The following is a 20,364-nucleotide window of genomic DNA, read 5'->3' as shown; positions in this document are numbered from 1 at the left end:
TGCGCCCATGAAAAATTTGCCAAATCTTCTCTGCCAATGTCAAACAGCTTATTCTGCTGTTGCTATTGACTCTTGTTTTGAGCTTCTGGTACCCCCAGGTGCTGACAAAAATGGGATGCCATCCCACAACAGTGTGTGACCAGGCTGGTGACCAGCATGAGGAGGAGGTGCCAGGCTGTTATGGCTGTGTATGGTTCTTCCACACGCTACTGTGGCTCCTGTTTATTAAATGAATAAATTGTTAAATTGCCAGTATGTCTTGTTTCTTCAGACTTCAATCATCCAATCCACCAAACAACACCGAACAAGAGTCAATGGCAGAATAAGCTGTTTGGCATTGGCAGAGAAGATTTGGCAAATTTTTCATGGGCGCAACCCATATACTCAGCTCTGCTGCTCATCCCACAAATGCATGTTCCTTACAAATGTGGCACCATTTAAAAGGGAAATAAACAGGCTTTCCAACGGTATAAGATTTATTGCCAACAATAATTGTTACAACAAAGAAATAATCTACCAAACACAAATTTCCTTACTTTTTGTGCTATGTTTATATCTGTATAGTGTCTCGACCCAAAACGTCACCCATTCCTCCTCTCCAGAGATGCTGCCTGTCCCGCTGAGTTACTCCAGCTTTTTGTGTCTACCTTCGGTTTAAACCAGCATCTGCCGATCCTTCTTACATATAACTCTCAAGTGCCTGTTTCTGTAATGTTTGACTCTATGACTCAAAATACTGGAAAGATCCATTACAATTGACTGATTGATTCCCGGCATGTCAAAAACCAACACTACGGTTATTGTGGCTGAGACCTCCACAGTCACTTACGCAGAATACATGCCCACGTAGTGAGTCACACTTGACGACCAACAGATCTGCTGTTTTATAGTCAATGGTGAGACCTTTGGTATTAATCTTGCTCTCAATAGTGGTAATTTGCTGGAGGTGGTTTAGCTTGAAATGAACTCAGCTTTAAAATATTGTTTCTAGCATTAGACTGCAACAGCCTGTAAGTCGTGGAATGCCCGGCTCATTCAGTAGAGGACACAAGCACCTACACTCAAATGACTCACGAATGTTTTTCATGTTTTGTCCCTTTTTCTTCCCCCTCACCTTCATTGTCTCCTTTCTTTACTTTGCCTTTGAGCATCTAGTTGCAAACCCGAATCTTTCAGCATGTATCCTTTCTTATTCTTTGAATACTGTCAGCTTTCTGTTAGATTATTCTACACCTTCCTTTTGTGCGATTTTTGCTAAGTCCTAGTCGGTTCACCTCCAAAGCAATTGTCACTGACACCACTGAGCCCCAATGTGAATCAAAATACTAAAACTCTTGTTTGTTTGTTTGTTCCTGAACTACAGCCAAAACGGTACACGATGCTGTCTGGGGTGGGGGGTGGGGGGTAGGAGAGGGTGCTGCACCAATGAAGGAGAGGTCTGGCCCCAACTTGGTCTAGTTGGCACATATAATGCTCTCCCTTTTGCAAGTCATTTGGTTTAGCATCGGCTAAGTGTATCAACATCCCTTACCTTCCTCTCTGTTTCCAGCTCTGAATGGATTTTATAGGTCAAGGGTTCCCAACCTGGGGTAAATTTACACCCAGGGGGGTAAATTTGTTGCTTCTGGATTTGTACATTTTTTTTTTCAATTATAATTTTTTTTTAAACTTTAATTTAGTTTAGAGGTAGAAATGTTGTTTGATGTGTTCTCATTGACTGACTGTGTTTGGTTCTGGTATACAGGTATCTGTTCATCATTAGTTGTTCATAAATAAGTGAAATAACATTGTTATACACTATTATTGTTATTTGAACTTATAATAATAATAATAATGATAAAACAGTACTTTAAAATTTCTCTTTTGTCACTCGCTTTATTATGATAGAAGTGTAAACTCAAATTACTGAACAAAGCAGGGTGGGGGTAAATTTACTTTCGAAAAGTAGCCAGGGGTAAATGGGATGGAAAAAGGTTGGGAACCCTAGTTATAGGTGGACCAGTCATCACTGCCACTCTACATATTTCACTCCAAAATATCCATTAACCTATGCACAAGGTCCACACCATTCAGAACTCATTTTACAAATTTGTCACATTTACACCACATAGAATTACATTAAATCATTTACACAAAACAAGGCCATTCAATTCGAGCACTTAATGGCAACATTTATGCCACTGCAGCCTGTTTGTCTTTTCACTTCTATATGTATCGGTATAACCCTCTACCCTCTTCTCCCTCAAATGCTGATCTAGACTCCCCCTCAAATACGTGTACATTTATCATTTCCACCAGAACCTGTGTTGCTGAATTCCACATTCTCAGCATTTTAAAAATAAAGCAGACCTTTAGCATTCCTAATTTGATTTTTTGATACCAGCTAGATTTAACGGCTTCTAATTTAGCTCATCCTCACCAGTGGAAGTTCAAGTTCAAGCTCAAAACCACTTTATTTGTCCCCGTGGGGCAATTTACAAAGGCACGTAGAGTAGTAGAAAAACTATTGGGGGGGGATTTGCAGGGTGAGCAGAGGGACAGGGGTGGTTGGGAGTTGAGAAGGTGAACAACCTTGGGGACAAAGGTTGCCCTTCTCCTCTGTGTCCTATAGCCTAGCGTCCTGCGGGGAGCCACTCAAACACAGAGAACAGGACGTGTGAGGGGTCCTTTGAAATCCTGCCAGCTGACCTTAGCATCTGCTGGTCGCAGAGGGTGGAGAGAGAGGGCTCTGACAGGGAGTCCAATAATTTTGGAACAGACTTTGGCTGTGCTCTGTAGGCGGTTTCTGTTCTGAAGGCTGATGGAAGTGTAATAAAGTGCACAAGTACACGCTAAGATACAACGCATCATTTTATTGAGGAATACATCATAGGACCTGCAGTACATTACAGCTCCGAGCTGCTACATCTACTGCCTGACGTAGGCGAGTTCTTAATATTATAAAGCACGTACTAGGCGGGACTACTACTAACAAGCACTACGATTGGCTAGCATGCAATAGCCCATCTACATCTCTTCTTGTAGAAATAAAGGAACAACAGTAGCTTAAGCAATGAAAAACAAAATATGAAGAATATACTAGCAAAGTTACACAAAATCGCCATATCTAACGGGTGCCATATCGCAAAATCGCCATATCTAACAAGCACTACGATTGGCTAGCATGCAATAGCCCATCTACAGGAAGTATTCTGTTTTTGTACAACTGAAGCCTTTTTCCATATTAAAGATCTAGTTACTCATCCCTTGCTCTCCTCTCAAAACCAATGAGACCTACTTAAACCGTCTCTTGTGCAACTCTATTTATTTCATTATATAGTGATTAGAACTGTGTAGTGTAGTTTAATCAAATTTCAAAATAGATTTAGCATAAGTTCACAACTTTTCAATTATATGCCTCTGGAAATAAATCCAAGTATTTGGTTTGCTTTTAAAAAAATTACTATCTTCATTTCTAATGCCCTATTAATAATTGGTGCATTTGGACACACTTGTATTCCTATACAATGCTAGACTTTCCAAATAATGAGTGATCTCTATCCTTCCATTGCATATCATCTCACCTTTATCCATGTTAATTAATATGTCCCTTTTTACAAGTTTATTAATGACTTCCTGTAATTCGCTGTAGTCCTGAGTATTGATTATTTCTCTAAGTTTGGTATCATCTGTAAATTTAGAAATCTCAATTCCACAGCTATCCCCTTCTACCTTAAGAGTTCATGATGGGATTTTGATAGATTTGGTCCACTTCCCTCATATTGAGAAACACCTTTCGTCAAAGGCTAGCTAGCAGCGATTATGAAATTCAACATTCCCTTCATAAACCAAGTCCTTCAACTTACGAACAGGGGTATATGAGGATTAAGCGCTTAGACCTGTCACAAATCTCATGGTTTACCAGCTAGCAAAGGCCCCATGCTTTCATGTAAGCTTCAGAGATTTGGACTACACACAGTAGGCAACTCATTCTATTGGTAAAATATCAATACTCCAGGGAGTATTGCAAAATCTTCCAAATTTATTCTAAGGATGAACAAAACAATGTTAATGCCCTCTCCTAGGCCAACATCCCCAGCAGAGGGTCTAGTTATACTCATTTGGCTGTGTTAGACAGGTGAAGTCATTCGCATGCCAAACACCAGACTCTCAAAATCAATTAGCAACCTGCAGTTGAATCAATGCATGTCTGCAGTTCCTGCATTAGCTGCCCCAGAGCCCACAAAATGGAATGGGTTATCCACAATCCTGAGAGATTTCCTCGAGATACTTGTTTCTAAATGAAAATCTATTCTTTTAATATTATCCCTACATATTAAAATGAATGATCTATGATTTCTTAGGTATGGTAAATCACTCTTCTCATAGATATTTCATGACTTTTAAAAATTCTTCAGCAGTATATCTTCAGAAATGCCCTCTTCTTCTTCTTGCGTTTGAGGCAGCAGATGTTATGAAGCTGCTTCTGCTGTCTGTTTGTTGTGGTTCGTCAGTTGTCAGGGCTCACCACGGGGAGGTCGACAACGTGAGCCCCAGCAATCCATCTCCTACCTTTTCCCTGGAGTATTTTAAGATGGATGGACGCATAGTCCACCAGTTCTATCTTTCTGGTAAATAATGAAGAATATTTCTGCTTTTCCTGTTACCTATGATGTGGATTGTCAATCCATTAATTTAGTAATTCTAAGCCAATCATTCTTTTTTGCTGATTGAAAATATTTTATTGTCTTTTGATAATTCATTTTCAGTTTCCCTTAGCTTTTCTATTTGTTGTATAACCTTCCCCTAATCCTTTTATATTCTCTTATCAAGTACTCATTCTGTTTATGTATCTTACCCAGAATTGTTCCTTTATAATCTATTCATATATCATGACTGTTTGGTGTGTTCTAATTAGCTGAATATAGTTTCCCCTTGCTGTTGAACATCTATTAAATGTCTCATAATATTGTTCCAAATACAATGTTTGCCAATATTATTGCCAATCTTGTTGCCAATTTCTATTGGCATAATTAAAGTTACTACTTATCAGCTCCGCAGTGTTATTAAGGGGTTGGACACGTTAGAGGCAGGAAACATATTCCCAATGTTGGGGGAGTCCAGAACAAGGGGCCACAGTTTAAGAATAAAGGGTAGGCCATTTAGAACTGAGATGAGGAAAAACTTTTTCAGTCAGAGAGTTGTGAATCTGTGGAATTCTCTGCCTCAGAAGGCAGTGGAGGCCAATTCTCTGAATGCATTCAAGAGAGAGCTGGATAGAGCTCTTAAGGATAGCGGAGTCAGGGGGTATGGGGAGAAGGCAGGAACGGGGTACTGATTGAGAATGATCAGCCATGATCACATTGAATAGCGGTGCTGGCTCGAAGGGCCGAATGGCCTCCCCCTGCACCTATTGTCTATTGTTCACTCTTGGCCTCCAGTGCCATCTCTGTGGAGTTTGCACATTTGTTCTGTGACCACGTGGGTTTCCTCCTACCTCAGAGATGTGCGTGTTGGTAGGTTAGTCTGCCATTGTAAATTGTCTCGGTATGCAGGTGTATGATAGAATTAGGGTGGGAGATATCAGAGTTATAAAAGCCATGTAGAATCAGTGTAAATAGGTGTTTGTTTAGGTGGACCAAAGACCTGTTTTAATGCTGAATATTACTCTATTCTCATCACAGCCTGAATGAAAATATGACCCAAGAGGTGATGACACCTTTCACCTTAATGAAATTCCCTGACTCGTTCTACATTATTCACCCCATCAGTCACTGCAGTGATACTTTTGCCCCAAACTCTAAATCATACACCGTTTGTCACTATTCCTCTCACCTCTTTTGTCTTGTTCCATGACACACGTTTAATTTAAATCTTTAATCTCTACTGTTCTGTGTTAGCTAACATAGCTCTCCTGTAAAGATTCACTGAATCACGTTTTCTTTCTTTTCTGTCTCCTATTCTTACTGTGTATCTTCCTTTCCTGAAGTGCCAATACATCACTGGAGACAAGGGAGCATTTTGCTGGAGGATGAAAAACAGTGACATTTCCTTGTGATATTTAACTGATATTGGAACTTGCAATGTGGTGCTATCCTCACACTTGTGACCGTAATAAATCAAGCACTAATATTATCAAATGCTTCCAATGAAAGAACATAATCGTCATGTGGGAAGAGACACAGAAGATGAGCTCAGAGGAGATCAGGCAGATCTCTGAAGGTAATCTGGTGAGCTTGAATCTGTCATATTCTTCCTATGTCTAATTCACAAATTAAAGATTGGCACCGTTTATCAACTTGGAATTAATGAAAGAAGCACTGGTAACCGTTTCCTTTTTAAGGATGCTATAACAAGTAGATATTAACATTTCATCATGATATTGCCATCTCCTACAATAAGAAAATTGTCTTTGCGAACTTATAGATAACATATACGTTCAGTTGGCAATGCCTGTAACTTGTTGTAAACAGATGTCCCATTACAAAGATTAGCGGAGTCAGGGGGTATGGGGAGAAGGCAGGAACGGGGTACTGATTGAGAATGATCAGCCATGATCACATTGAATGGCGGTGCTGGCTCGAAGGGCCGAATGGCCTCCTCCTGCACCTATTGTCTATTGTGAAGGCTGACAAATTGAATGGAAACAAAATAATAAATTTAAAATTACTCAAAACTGTTCTGCCTGTTGTAGTCAGCTCCTCTTCAGTTATCACTGCACGGTGGCGCAGCGGTAGAGTTGCTGCCTTACAGCGAATGCAGCGCCGGAGACTCAGGTTCGATCCTGACTACGGGCGCCGTCTGTACGGAGTTTGTACGTTCTCCCTGTGACCTGCGTGGGTTTTCTCCAAGATCTTCGGTTTCCTCCCACACTCCAAAGACGTACAGGTATGTAGGTTAATTGACTGGGTGAATGTAAACATTGTCCCTAGTGTGTGTAGGATAGTGTTAATGTGCGGGAATCGCTGGGCGGCGTGGACTCGGTGGGCCGAAGGGCCTGTTTCAGCGCTGTATCTCTAAAAATCTAAAATCACCGGTGCATTCTGATTCACACTGTTACATTAAAAAAAGCCCTGTTTTTAAAAACACCCATCCTGGTTTTCAACTCTATCCATGACATTGGCCCTTCCAATCTTTGTAATCTTCTTCTCCTGTACAATTCTCCAAGATAACTGTGATTTAGTTTATTTAGTTTGGTTTAATTCTCTAAACTAAAAATCTGAACTAAATAACTGATCGTCCATATTTTTTTGCTCTTCAGCATTCCCAATTTTAATTGTTCCAAATGCCTCGAGATATTTTACCAGGCCAGGAGTGCCGCATAGTTGTTATTGTGATAGACAATAGGTGCAGGAGGCCATTCGGCCCTTCGAGCCAGCACCGCCATTCAATGTGATCATGGCTGATCATTCTCAATCAGTACCCCGTTCCTGCCTTCTCCCCATACCCCCTGACTCCACTATCCTTAAGAGCTCTATCTAGCTCTCTCTTGAATGCATTCAGAGAATTGGCCTCCACTGCCTTCTGAGGCAGAGAATTCCACAGATTCACAACTCTCTGACTGAAAACGTTTTTCCTCATCTCAGTTCTAAATGGCCTACCCCTTATTCTTAAACTGTGGCCCCTTATTCTGGACTCCCCCAACATTGGGAACATGTTTCCTGCCTCTAACGTGTCCAACTCCTTAATAATCTTATACATTTCGATAAGATCCCCTCTCATCCTTCTAAATTCCAGTGTATACAAGCCTAGTCGCTCCAGTCTTTCAACATATGACAGTCCCGCCATTCCGGGAATTAACCTAGTAAACCTACGCTGCACGCCCTCAATAGCAAGAATATATATAACAGCCTATTGTGACAATTAACACCAGATCATGTGCCGAATATATGCAGAGATCCACATAATTTGTCACCGTGTATTTCAACATTTGCAGCAAGGCTATTGACAGAACAATGCAATTGTGAATCTTTGTAAAAGAGTAATGTGTGAAGCTCTCTAGCAATTAAATTCTAATTAAGGATATACAAAATATACGGATTAGAAATTATCAATCACACCTGCAGCAAAATCTAATTTAATACAACTAATTAAAAAAGATTTGTACAATAAAACATCCTATCCAATTTAAATCATTTCGCCAATTATTTCGAAACCAATTTTCAAAAATGGAAATATTTCTGGCCAGCAGTTCTACACATCTCCGAATATTTAGTTTCACATCTTTCAATGGAAACAAATGTACAGATACAATCAATACCTGATGCTCTCGTGTGGATTTAGTATGCAACAAAAGAAAATTTCACCCCCAATTCTGCCTCTACTTATTAAATATTTAAGAGATGCAGTTGATAACACATCGATTTTATTGCAACATAAAATCTCCAAGGTATTAACAGACAAAAAGCTTTAAATTTTCCTAGACGCATTGAAATGTTGCATGATATTACAAAAGAAATCCAACTTCTGTGTAATACTGGTGTATTTCCAATTTAGCTCCCACGCACCAAGGAAAGCAAGTTCTAAACCATTACCATTTAGCTTTACCATTACGTCTAGTTTAGAGATACAGTGCGGAAACAGGCCCTTCGGCCCACCGGGTCCACGCCGACCAGCGATCCCTGCACATTAACACCATTCTACACCCACTAGGGACAATTTTTACATTTACCAAGCCAATTAACCTACAATCCTGTACGTCTTTGAAGTGTGGGAGGAAACCGAAGATCTTGGAGAAAACCCATGCAGGTCACGGAGAGAACGTATAAACTCCATACAGACAGCACCCGTAATCGGGATCGAACCCCGGCCTCTGGTGCTGCATTCGCTGTAAGGCAGCAACTGTACCACTGCGCCACCGTGACCGCCCAAAATACTTGTATTTAGAGAAAATTACTTGAAGATTAGACAGGGTCATAACTCCTTTTATTTTTGAGATGATCCAAATGAAGTGGTTTATTGTCAAAATATATATATATTTTTTTAACAAGCAAATATTTCTTCTTGTTCCTCAGTTAAAAGAGCTGGCCTGCAACCTTAGTCCGGGCTTCTTTTATGCTACTTTGTTCACACCGTCTAATGATAATATTAGTATTTCTTCTGAGGTATTTATTCACAAAATGCTGGAGTAACTCAGCAGGTCAGGCAGCATCTCAGGAGAGAAGGAATGGGTGACTTTTTGGGTCGAGACCCTTTTTCAGACTGATGTCAGGGGTGGCGGGACAAAGGAAGGATATAGGTGGGGACAGGAAGACAATGGGAGATCTGGGAAGGGGGAGGGGAAGAGAGGGACAGAGGAACTATCTAAAGTTGGAGAAGTCAATGTTCGTGAGACGCTGCCTGACCTGCTGAGTTACTCCAGCATTTTGTGAATAAATACCTTCGATTTGTACCAGCATCTGTAGTTATTTTCTTACACTAGTATTTCTTCAGTGATCAGCACAGATCAGGGATCAAATCCAGATTTCACCCTATCTATCTCTGTACCATGACTTCCTGTTTAAGGAATTAAGTAAGTATAGTTTTATAAAGAATGCAAAGTGGCCAAGTTCAGTTAACAATATTCTTTATTAGGAGCACGTGACTGATAAACCAAATTCTTCCATACATTCTACAAATAATTACTTACTTCAGTCCGTACTTGCCTGGAGAAACTTTTTTTTGCAGTATCACAAATAGATGCAATTAAACAAAAACATGGTAGTTATTACTTCCAATCACATGTAATTCATCAAATTTTATTTACACCAATTCCCAGAGCCACGTGTATTTTGTGAAGAGGAAGCTGGTTTCATCCATATAAGAAAGAAAATGTAGTCTTGATTTGATTTCCCTATTCCCTGTTGCAGCTGGAGACATCAGACAAACAGACTGCCAGTTTGCCAATAAATCTGTGATGCATGGTTAATGAAAATGCCCAAATGACTAATGAAATAAGTGTCAGTTCAAAGTGATACAGTTTATTAACATTGTTTTTCTCATATACTTCGAACCTTCTTTTCAATGATGCTGCAACATAATGATGTATGATTTGTTGGGTATTGGTGTACTCAAGGCAGTGAAAAACTTTACTTTGTGTGCTATCAAGCATAGTATGCCGTACACAAGTACACCAGGTAGTACAAAAGAAAAATTGCACAATTTGGCAATACTCCAAATTTTACTGCAGCTTTCCAACACCTACAGTTTTCTTTTTTATTTTCAATTATTTAAAACTGCATTATCTTTTTATTCCAAGTGATCTGGACACAGATTAATATGGTAACGTGGATACAGAAAATGAGTTATTGCATAATTTCAAAACAGAGCAGAATGTTGTGTTACAGTTGCAGAGAAAGTGCCGATTAAAAAAAACTGCAAAGGCCGGAATGCGATTGATTGGAAGATCAGGATATCAGCTGTAGCATACGAGAGGACATTTCAAGAGTCAATAACAGCAGGGAAGAAACTGTTTTTTAACCCAGTGGTACTTGCTTTCAGGCATTTTCACCTTCTGCTCAATGGGAGAGAGGAAAAAAAAGAGAATAATGGAGGTGTGCTGTTTCCCCGAGATATCATGAAATACAGATGAACTCTCATAATTTGATACACTTCTATCAAATCTCCCCTCATCCTCTGACATACCAGAGAAAACAATCCAAGTCTATATAACCTCTCCCTGTAGCTGAAACTGTAACCCAGGCAACATTCGGGAAACCTCGTCTGAACCTTCTCCAAAGCCTCTGTATCTTTCCTGTAATGGAGCAACTAGAACAGCAGGCAATACTTCAAATTTTACTGCAGCTTTCCAACACCTACAGTTTTCTTTTTTATTTTCAATGATTTAAAACTGCATTATCTTTTTATTCCAAGTGATCTGGACACAGATTAATATGGTAACGTGGATACAGAAAATGAGTTATTGCATAATTTCTAAACTGCTAACGCCATTCTATTTGACGTGTAAAAATATAGAAAGCAAAGGATACGTAATGTTCACGGCATCAGATTGAGTTGAGGTTCTGTTCTCTAGATCCTCCAACAAGGAATGGATAACCTCCATGTCCGTCTGCCCCATATTGAACAATTTGCCACTTTGTAGATGCAACTAAAAAGTAAATTAAAACATTTGAAGCTGGAACCTATAGGGGCTGCACACACAATGTACGTCAAGTGTGAATGGCTTAATGCACGTCACAGCTGAAATTGACACAATTCTTAAATGACATCCACACACACACCTGGGTGGAAATTTTGGCTCAGAGTTAGTTTTGTGTCACTACCATTTGCAGCTTAGTATGTACTCATTTTTCTCTGAACTATTGAATTGAGTTCATTTCAGAGGCACAAAATTAAAACGTAGCTTACTTCATATAGCATACTTCACATACGACGGTCAGAATTAAACCAAGGCTCCGCTCAAATGGTTGCCAAAGGTTGTGTAGCACAATTTTGAACAAGAACACAGGTGCTCCCTCTGGTGCCTGGCCAATATATCTTAGCCAACATCATTAGAATACATATAAGAAAATAACTGCAGATGCTGGTACAAATCGATTTATTCACAAAATGCTGGAGTAACTCAGCAGGTCAGGCAGCATCTCGGGAGAGAAGGAATGGGTGACGTTTCGGGTCGAGACCCTTCTTCAGACTGATGTCGGGGGTGGGACAAAGGAAGGATATAGGTGGAGACAGGAAGATAGAGGGAGATCTGGGAAGGAGGAGGGGAAGGGAGGGACAGAGGAGCTATCTGAAGTTGGAGAAGTCGACGTTCATACCACCGGGCCGCAAACTGCCCAGGCGAAATATGAGGTGCTGCTCCTCCAATTTCCGGCGGGCCTCACTATGGCACTGGAGGAGGCCCATGACAGAGAGGTCAGACTGGGAATGGGAGGGGGAGTTGAAGTGCTGGGCCACCGGGAGATCAGTGGCGTTAATGCGGACCGAGCGCAGGTGTTCAGCGAAGCGATCGCCGAGCCTGCGCTTGGTTTCGCCGATATAGATGAGTTGACATCTAGAGCAGCGGATGCAATAGATGAGGTTGGAGGAGGTGCAGGTGAACCTCTGTCTCACCTGGAAAGAATGTTTGGGTCCTTTGATGGAGTTGAGGGGGGAGGTAAAGGGACAGGTGTTGCATCTCGTGCGGTTGCAAGGGAAAGTGCCCGGGGTTAGGGTGGTTTGGGTAGGAAGGGATGAGTGGACCAGGGAGTTGCGGAGGGAACGGTCTCTGCGGAATGCAGAGAGGGGAGGGGATGGGAAGATATGGCCAGTGGTGGGGTCCTGTTGTAGGTGACGGAAATGTTGGTGGATGATATGTTGGATCCGCTGGCTGGTGGGGTGGAAGGTGAGAACGAGGGGGATCCTGTCCTTGTTGCGAGTGGGGGGATGGGGAGCAAGAACGGAGCTGCGGGATGTAGAAGAGACCCTAGTGAGAGCCTCGTCTATAATGGAGGAGGGGAAGCCCCGTTTTCTGAAAAACGAGGACATCTCGGAAGCCCTAGTCTGAAACACCTCATCCCGGGCACAGATGCGGCGTAGACGGAGGAATTGGGAGTAGGGGATAGACTTTTTGCAGGGGACCGGGTGGGAAGAAGTGTAGTCCAGATAGCTGTGCGAGTCGGTGGGCTTGTAATAAATGTCGGTCACTAATTTTTCTCCTGTGATGGAGATGGTGAGGTCCAGAAACGGGAGGGAGATGTCAGAGATAGTCCAGGTATATTTAAGGGCAGGATGGAAATTGGAGGTGAAGTGTATAAAGTCAGTGAGTTCTGCATGGGTGCAAGAGGTAGCACCAATGCAGTCGTCGATGTAGCGGAGGTAGAGTTCGGGGATGGGGCCAGTGTACGTCTGGAACAGGGATTGTTCGACGTACCCGACAAAGAGGCAGGCGTAGCTAGGGCCCATGCGAGTGCCCATAGCTACGCCTCTGGTTTGGAGGAAGTGGGAGGAGTCAAAGGATACATTAGAATACATTATTGCTACTGTGTTTCCTAGAGTAAAGCTGTAAAATACTTTGTTTGTCTCAGGGCTGCAAAAGGTATTATATAAAAGCCATTATCAATGAGACAGGCTGTCTCAGAACATAGCAGTCCAAAAACTTGAGATTTTGAAGGTCAGTCTATCTATAACATTCAAGCAATCAAAACAACTGTACAGCAGGCAGACTTTAACCCTGTCTATAAGTTGGAAATGTGTATGAATGTGAAGGAACTGAACAGGAATGTGAAGGAACTAATCGCAAAGACTTATCCATGCTGATCCTACTTGTCTTTTCGATGGCCGATGATATACCTTGCACTTGGGATTCTGCAATAAATATAAAGATTGGTTCCTGATTAATATGATTGAGGAATAACTGAAATTTTAACCCAAGGGCAATACGTAAAGCTGATGTGATATCCTTGCTTATATACAAACATGAGCGAGGCCTTTCAAGTCAAGTCAAGTCAATTTTATTTGTATAGCACATTTAAAAACAACCCACGTTGACCAAAGTGCTGTACATCTGATTAGGTACTAAGGAAAAAAAATGAAACATACAGTAGCACGCAAACAGTTCACAGCGCCTCCTCAATGAGCCTCAAACGCTAGGGAGTAGAAATAGGTTTTGAGCCTGGACTTAAAGGAGTCGATGGATGGGGCAGTTCTGATGGGGAGAGGGATGCTGTTCCACAGTCTAGGAGCTGCAACCGCAAAAGCGCGGTCACCCCTGAGCTTAAGCCTAGACCGCGGGATAGTGAGTAGCCCCAAGTCGGCCGACCTGAGGGACCTGGAGTTAGAGAGGGGGGTTAGAAGATTTTTGATGTAGGGGGGGGAATGTCCATTTAGGGCTTTAGACGTGAATAGGAGGAGCTTGAAGTTGATTCTGTACCGTACAGGGAGCCAGTGGAGAGAGGCCAGAATCGGGGTGATGTGGTCCCTTTTACGGGTACCCGTCAGGAGTCTCGCTGCGGCGTTTTGGACCAGTTGCAGGCGGGACAGGGAAGATTGGCTGATCCCAGTGTATAGGGAGTTGCAGTAGTCTAGGCGGGAGGAAATGAAAGCGTGAATGATTTTTTCTGTGTCGTCGAATTGGAGGAAAGGTTTGATTTTAGCTATGGTTCGAAGTTGGAAGAAGCTGGCTTTTACCACAGCGTTGACTTGCTTATCAAATTTTAATGCAGAGTCAAATATCATGCTGAGGTTTTTGACATGCGGTTTGACTAGGCAGGATAGACTTCCAAGACTGCCTGTTATCGATTTGATGGAGTCGGGGGGGGGGGGGGGGGTGGGGGGCGAATAGGATGACCTCAGACTTGCTCTCATTTAATTGGAGGAAGTTCTGTGCCATCCAACATTTTATGTCCTCAAGGCAGTGTAAGAGGCTGTTTAAATTTGACTGGTTGTTGGGTTTCAGGGGGAGGTAAAGCTGAGTGTCATCGGCATAGCAGTGGAAAGAAATGTCGTGCCTTTGAATGATTTGGCCAAGGGGGAGCATGTATAGAGAGAATAGAATGGGGCCTAGGATGGAGCCTTGTGGAACTCCGCAGGAGAGGCTAGCTGGAGCAGAGGAATAACTGCCTATGTTGATGGCGAAACTCCTATCTTTGAGGTACGAAGCGAACCAGCTCAGGGCAGTGCCATCAATGCCAACCGCGTACCGGAGACGGTCAACAAGGATGGTGTGGTCCACTGTATCGAACGCTGCGCTGAGGTCGAGAAGGAGCAGGATTGCACAGTCGCCGGTGTCGATGGCGAGAAGCAGGTCGTTATGTACCTTCAGCAAGGCAGACTCTGTGCTGTGGTGGGCTCTGAAACCTGACTGGAAACTTTCCAGGATGGTGTTTTGGTGCAGGTAGGGCACTAATTGGTTTAGAATTGCCTTTTCAAGGACTTTTGACAGGAATGGCAGTTTGGAAATGGGTCTGTAGTTGCTAGGCAAGGTGGGGTCTAGGTTAGGTTTTTTCAGTAGGGGCTGGACCACCGCGTGCTTGAAACTGGTTGGAACAGTGCCAGTGACCAGAGAACTGTTGATAATAGAGAGGATGCTGGGACCGGCTATTGCAATGACATCCTTCAGAAGGGCAGTGGGGGCAGGATCAAGGGGGCAGGTTGCAGGTTTCATAGCGGAGACAAGCTTTGCAAGGGAGGATAGAGTGATGGGTTGGAAGCAGTCCAATTTAGATGAACAGACTAGTGAGACAGCTAGGTCACGGATGGGAGGGGAAATGTTCATTCTAATGTTCTCAACTTTGTTGGTGAAAAATTTAGCGAATTCTTCGCACTTAGCAGGGGACCCAACTAAGCTGGTACTGGGGGCGGGACATATGACAGAGGTAATTGTTCTAAATAGGACCTTGGAGTTATGAGAGTTTTTGGAAATAAGGTAGGAGAAGTATTGTGCTCTAGCAGACTTTACTGTTTCCTGGTATTTGAGAAGATTGTTTCTCAGAATTTCGAAGGAAATTTGAAGCTTGTCACATTTCCACCTCCTTTCTGATTTTCTGCACTCCCTTCTTAGGGCTTTGGTGGTGTCATTGAGCCACGGCCGACCTTTGGGCTTAGGCTTTTTCATTTTAAGGGGAGCGATAGAATCCAGGATGGAAGAGCAAGTGATATTAAATAAAGAGGCGAGATCTTCAGTGCTGAGATGGGGGGGAGAGGCCTCAATAGTGCAGATGTTGGGGGCAGCTGTGAGAGCCTCGGAGAATTTACTGGCAGTCAATGAATTTATGTCGCGGGAGTAGCGAACAGGGAGATGAGATTTTGCGGGAGATAAAGGCAGAGATGCGTCAAAAATGATAGCGCTGTGGTCCGATAGACAGGCTTCAGTAGTTTCAATGTTGTTGATTGGGAATCCGGACGATAACACTAGGTCGAGTGTATGGCCTAACTTGTGAGTGGGTCCCGTGGTGTGAAGAGTCAGATTGAAGGACTCAACCAGGTGCATAAATTCACTCACAAGAGGCTTAGTGGGACAGCAAACATGAATATTAAAGTCACCAAGAATCATGATCCGGTCAAATTTGGGAAAAATGCTAGAAATCAGATCAGCAAATTGGGTGATGAAGTCCTTATGCATTTTTGGTGGGCGATACACAAGAACAATTAAGAGGGGATAGGCTAGGCCTACTTTAATTAGTTGCACCTCGAAACTGGAGAAATGATCAGCGTTCAGGAGGCGGCAGTTGAAATGTTTCTTAAACACAGTGGCTAAGCCCCCACCGCGTCCGGAGAGCCTAGGTGAGGTGAAGAAGTTACACCAGGGTTAAGCCAGGATTCTGTGAGCAGTAAGAAGTCCAATCCACAGGTGGTGAAGAAGTCGTTGAGGATGAAGGTCTTGTTCTGTAGGGATCTTGCGTTGATCAGGGCCACTTTAGCAGGGACAGCAGGAACAGCAGGTGAGCTTCGGTCCGGTAGCGGCTCCCACGCCAGCGGGCGGAGGTTCAGGGAGACCACGCCGCTGCACTTCACAGATGGCCTTGCTGGGAGCCCACGGGCCGGCAGTCCAGGGACCGGGATGATCGGTCGAAGAGCGGCATACCTGAGCTCGAGGGAGCGTCGGTGGATGGAGCTGTAAGGTCGACCAGGTCCGACTTCGCAGCGCTGGGCGAGATAGGCCGCTGTTGGATGAGCGCGGGCGAGGTTTTTTAACTTTTCGAATGTTCCCGCGCGTTTACCCCGCCTCCTAGCGCGGTGCGTGCGGCGGTGGATGTAAGGCTGGGCCCGCACATCTACCGGGAGTTGATCGAGGAGCGATCGTTGGATGAAACTTTGTCCGGGACCTGGACTGAAGAAGTCGACGACGGAGGGTCGGATCAACAGGAGGGTTCGGCGGTCGTAAACCAAAGTGGCTCGAAGAACACTACGATCTCCAGGTGAGCGATGACAGGCAGCCAAACACAACGGCGCGGCCATCTTGCTCTGGTTTGGTAAAGGCATGGTACTAACAAGAGGAGCAAGAATAGTTGAATGAGCTGACTACCTAATTGCAACCATCACCCCCTCACCTTTTCTATTACTAATCCAAATGCCAGGGATCATTCTGTTGAGCTTTCAGCGGTGGCCCAAATTCTTCCTCTCAATTGCTTGCCAACTACACTTTCTTGAAAAAAAGTGATAGATTCTGAAAACCTGCAAATTTGGCAGGTCAGCAACATTCCAGAGAAGAATTATTGATCTGACACATTAACTCTCTTTCTCATTCGATTGATGTTGAGTGTCACCAGCATGTTCTGTTTTTATTACCAAACATTTTTCTTCTGGATCTAGGAAGGAGACCAAAAGAGGCCTCGCAGCCAAGGTCCGAGTTACGATCTCCCAGTCTTTACAGTCAAGAGGCCAAATAGTTAATTCTTCGCCTTGGTCATGTGTTACACAAGCCCCACGGGGAATTTAAATTGGGGCTGATGTGTTTCCCACCTCACATGATACACCTGAAAATGCCAAAATGGCAAATGAATGTTGTGAGCAGTATTCAATAACAATCACTAAACCTAGCAGAGGTATTTATTTCACAAAATGCTGGAGTAACTCAGCAGGTCAGGCAGCATCTCAGGAGAGAAGGAATGGGTGACGTTTCGGGTTGAGACCCTTCTTCAAACCTAGCAGAGGAATAGCTTTTAAAATATATCCAAGGATTTTGCATTTGTTCTCATGATCTCTACTGAATACATTTCCACTGACTAATTAGTTGAACACATAATCAAAGGCTGACTTGATTGTCAAAAAATCATTTTCATCTCAACTCTGTAACTCAGCTGTAACGAGCTGTAGTAAGTAGCTTGTTTCTCAGAAAGGGTGAATTGACAGCAGCAAAAAGACTAAATTACATAATTTTTCTGATATAAGATTAGGCTGAAGGTGATAAATGAGAGTGAAGAATCACCAATTTTAGTGGTAATAAGATTGATTTGTTTTTTCAAATTTGTTATTGATTAAATAAATAAGTGGGTGGGCTCTGGCAGATTTCAGTGTAAAAATTGAATATGTTGATAATTGATTATTTTATTACCTGATTCAAGAGAGAGCTAGATAGAGCTCTTAAGGATAGCGGAGTCAGGGGGTATGGGGAGAAGGCAGGAACGGGGTACTGATTGAGAATGATCAGCCATGATCACATTGAATGGCGGTGCTGGCTTGAAGGGCCGAATGGCCTTCTTCTGCACCTATTGTCTCTATTGTCTATAACTGAAAATATGACAATTATTTACAATTTTGATATAAATAGAAACTTTAAAAAAAAAGAAATAGCCATTGTTTCTATTTGTACTGTTTGAAGGTGACAGTTTTATTGATAACTATAAAGCTTTAGCTATGTCATCCTCTTAAAAACAATGTTTTCACATTTGGGATTAAATCTAATTCTAATTCATAACAGGTTCTCCCATGAGTTGATCTTTGTTTAGTTAGCAAAATTATTTTGCAAAACCTACTTATTGGAAATGACCACATAGACTTTGCAAAAGCCAATTAATTAGACAATACATCGGAATATACTCCACCTGTTTTAGAAAATTAATCAAAGCCTCAGCTGTGTCGCTGCTCAATTCTTCCAATTTTAGCTGTGCTGCCATCTGTAGGACTCGCTTCACATCAGATTCAGAAACAATATTCTTACTGTGATATTTCAGAAACTGTTGAAACAGAAAATATCCATAGTCGATAAACCACATTCATGATTCATAAGTCATCTTGTAAAATAATAACCAAAGACTCTTATAATAATAGTAACTAAAGGATTGGGTTCTGTATAATTTTCTCATCGACAGACCACACGGCAACAGACCTAGGAACGGAATCGACTATGAATCAGACAACCAGCACAGCAATTGACAGAGCACCAGCGCCGGCAGGACACAAGCTACGAAGCTGCATCTGTGGCTGGGAAAAGATAACATCAGAGAAGGGTCTCAAGATCCACCAGGGCAGGAAAAAGTGCTTGAGAGAGCTTGGTGAGGGGCCTCGCATTGACCATCACTTTCTAAGATGTAGGTCAAATCAGTCGAGTGAAGCCCAGTGGCAGGATAATCACCACAGTCCACAGGGTATCAGCACCCCAGGCGAAGCTCAACCAAGTACAGTCCCACCAACGGACACGAGTTCAGAGCCCAACCAGCCACAGTCAGTGGTAGAGAGGAAGATGGAAGGAAAAAAGCCTCAAATCTTGTGGCCTAAATCCTGCCAGAGGAAAGAGTGGGAGACCATTGACACTGACCTCGTCCATCTTCTGGAAGGATTGAAGGGATGTGTAGAAAGGAAACTGGAGAAGATGGGAGACATCATATACAACTATGGGGCGGAGAGATTTGGGGTGAAGGTCAAGAAACAGAGGACGCAGAAGGAACTATCACTCCAGTACAATTCCAGGAGGCAGCAGGAGATAAAAAGACTGGTGAAGGAAAGGAGGCAGCTGAGAAAACAGTGGAAGAAGGCCACAGAGGCAGAAAGGAAAGGACTCGAGGCACTGCAGGCAGACGTAAAGCAGCGCCTGGCAATCCTGCAAAGAGCAGAATGCCTGAAAAAGCAACACAAGAAGAAAGAACGGGAGAGGACAGGCTTTTACAGAGATCCATATAAGTTTGTCAAAAGCCTCTTTGTCAAGGAGAAGAGCGGGATCCTGAAAGTACCTGTAAGGGAACTGGAGGAGCACCTGAGGAAGACGTACTCCGAACCTGAGGCATGAGCCAGTCACCATTCCAGACGACATGCCACCTATTCACCCACCTGAGCACCAGATGGACACAAGGCCTCCTACATGGAAGGAGGTGGAGAACACAGATAAACGGGCAAGAACAGCATCAGCCCCAGGGCCAAATGGCATTCCATACAGGCTCTATAAGAACACCCCTGGTATCCTGAAATACCTCTGGAAGTTAATGAAAGTGGCATGGGGGAAAGGAATCATACCCAAGGCATGGCAAAGGTCAGGAGGGATCCTAATTCCCAAAGAAAACAACTCCTCAACCATTAGCCAATTCCGCCAGATCAGCCTTCTGAATGTGGAAGGAAAGATCTTCTTTGGTGTTGTGGCCCAAAGACTCTCAGCGTTTTTGCAGAGCAACAACTTCATTGACACGTCAGTGCAGAAAGCAGGGGTATGTGGTTTCTCAGGATGTCTGGAACATGCAAACGTCATCTGGCACCAGATACAAACTGCCAAGAAAGAAAAGAGAGATCTGCATGTGGTTTTCTTAGATTTAGCCAATGCCTTTGGTTCAGTGCCCCATGAGACTCTTTGGACAGCTTTTAACTTCTTCCAGGTCCCAGAGGTCACCACAAAGCTGGTAAAAGCTTACTTCCAGGACCTCCAGTTCTGCATCACAACACAGGACAACACCACCGCCTGGCAGCACCTTGAGATAAGCATAATGGCGGGCTGTACCATCTCTCCTCTGGTTTTCACCATGGCAATGGAGCTAATCATTC

At 43.1% G+C, this 20,364-nt stretch overlaps 1 protein-coding gene across 1 annotated transcript in view; it reads right to left on the bottom strand.

Annotated features, from left to right (window-relative positions):
• Positions 1-9,564: 9,564 nt before the first annotated feature.
• The window catches only part of mei1 (meiotic double-stranded break formation protein 1), a 72,624-nt gene continuing 61,824 nt past the window's right edge, over positions 9,565-20,364 (bottom strand). Inside the window, exons 31-33 of the mRNA XM_078430578.1 lie at positions 18,441-18,572; positions 10,947-11,065; positions 9,565-9,869 (exon numbers count right to left, since the gene is read on the bottom strand). Coding sequence (XP_078286704.1) covers positions 9,812-9,869; positions 10,947-11,065; positions 18,441-18,572 — 309 coding nt within the window. The 3' untranslated portion in view covers positions 9,565-9,811. The remainder of the gene's footprint in view (positions 9,870-10,946; positions 11,066-18,440; positions 18,573-20,364) is intronic.

The sequence above is a fragment of the Rhinoraja longicauda genome, chromosome 40, assembly GCF_053455715.1.
Source record: "Rhinoraja longicauda isolate Sanriku21f chromosome 40, sRhiLon1.1, whole genome shotgun sequence".
Taxonomy (NCBI): domain Eukaryota; kingdom Metazoa; phylum Chordata; class Chondrichthyes; order Rajiformes; family Arhynchobatidae; genus Rhinoraja; species Rhinoraja longicauda.
The sequence above is the reverse complement of the archived record's forward strand: the minus strand, read 5'-3'. Positions and strand labels throughout refer to the sequence as shown.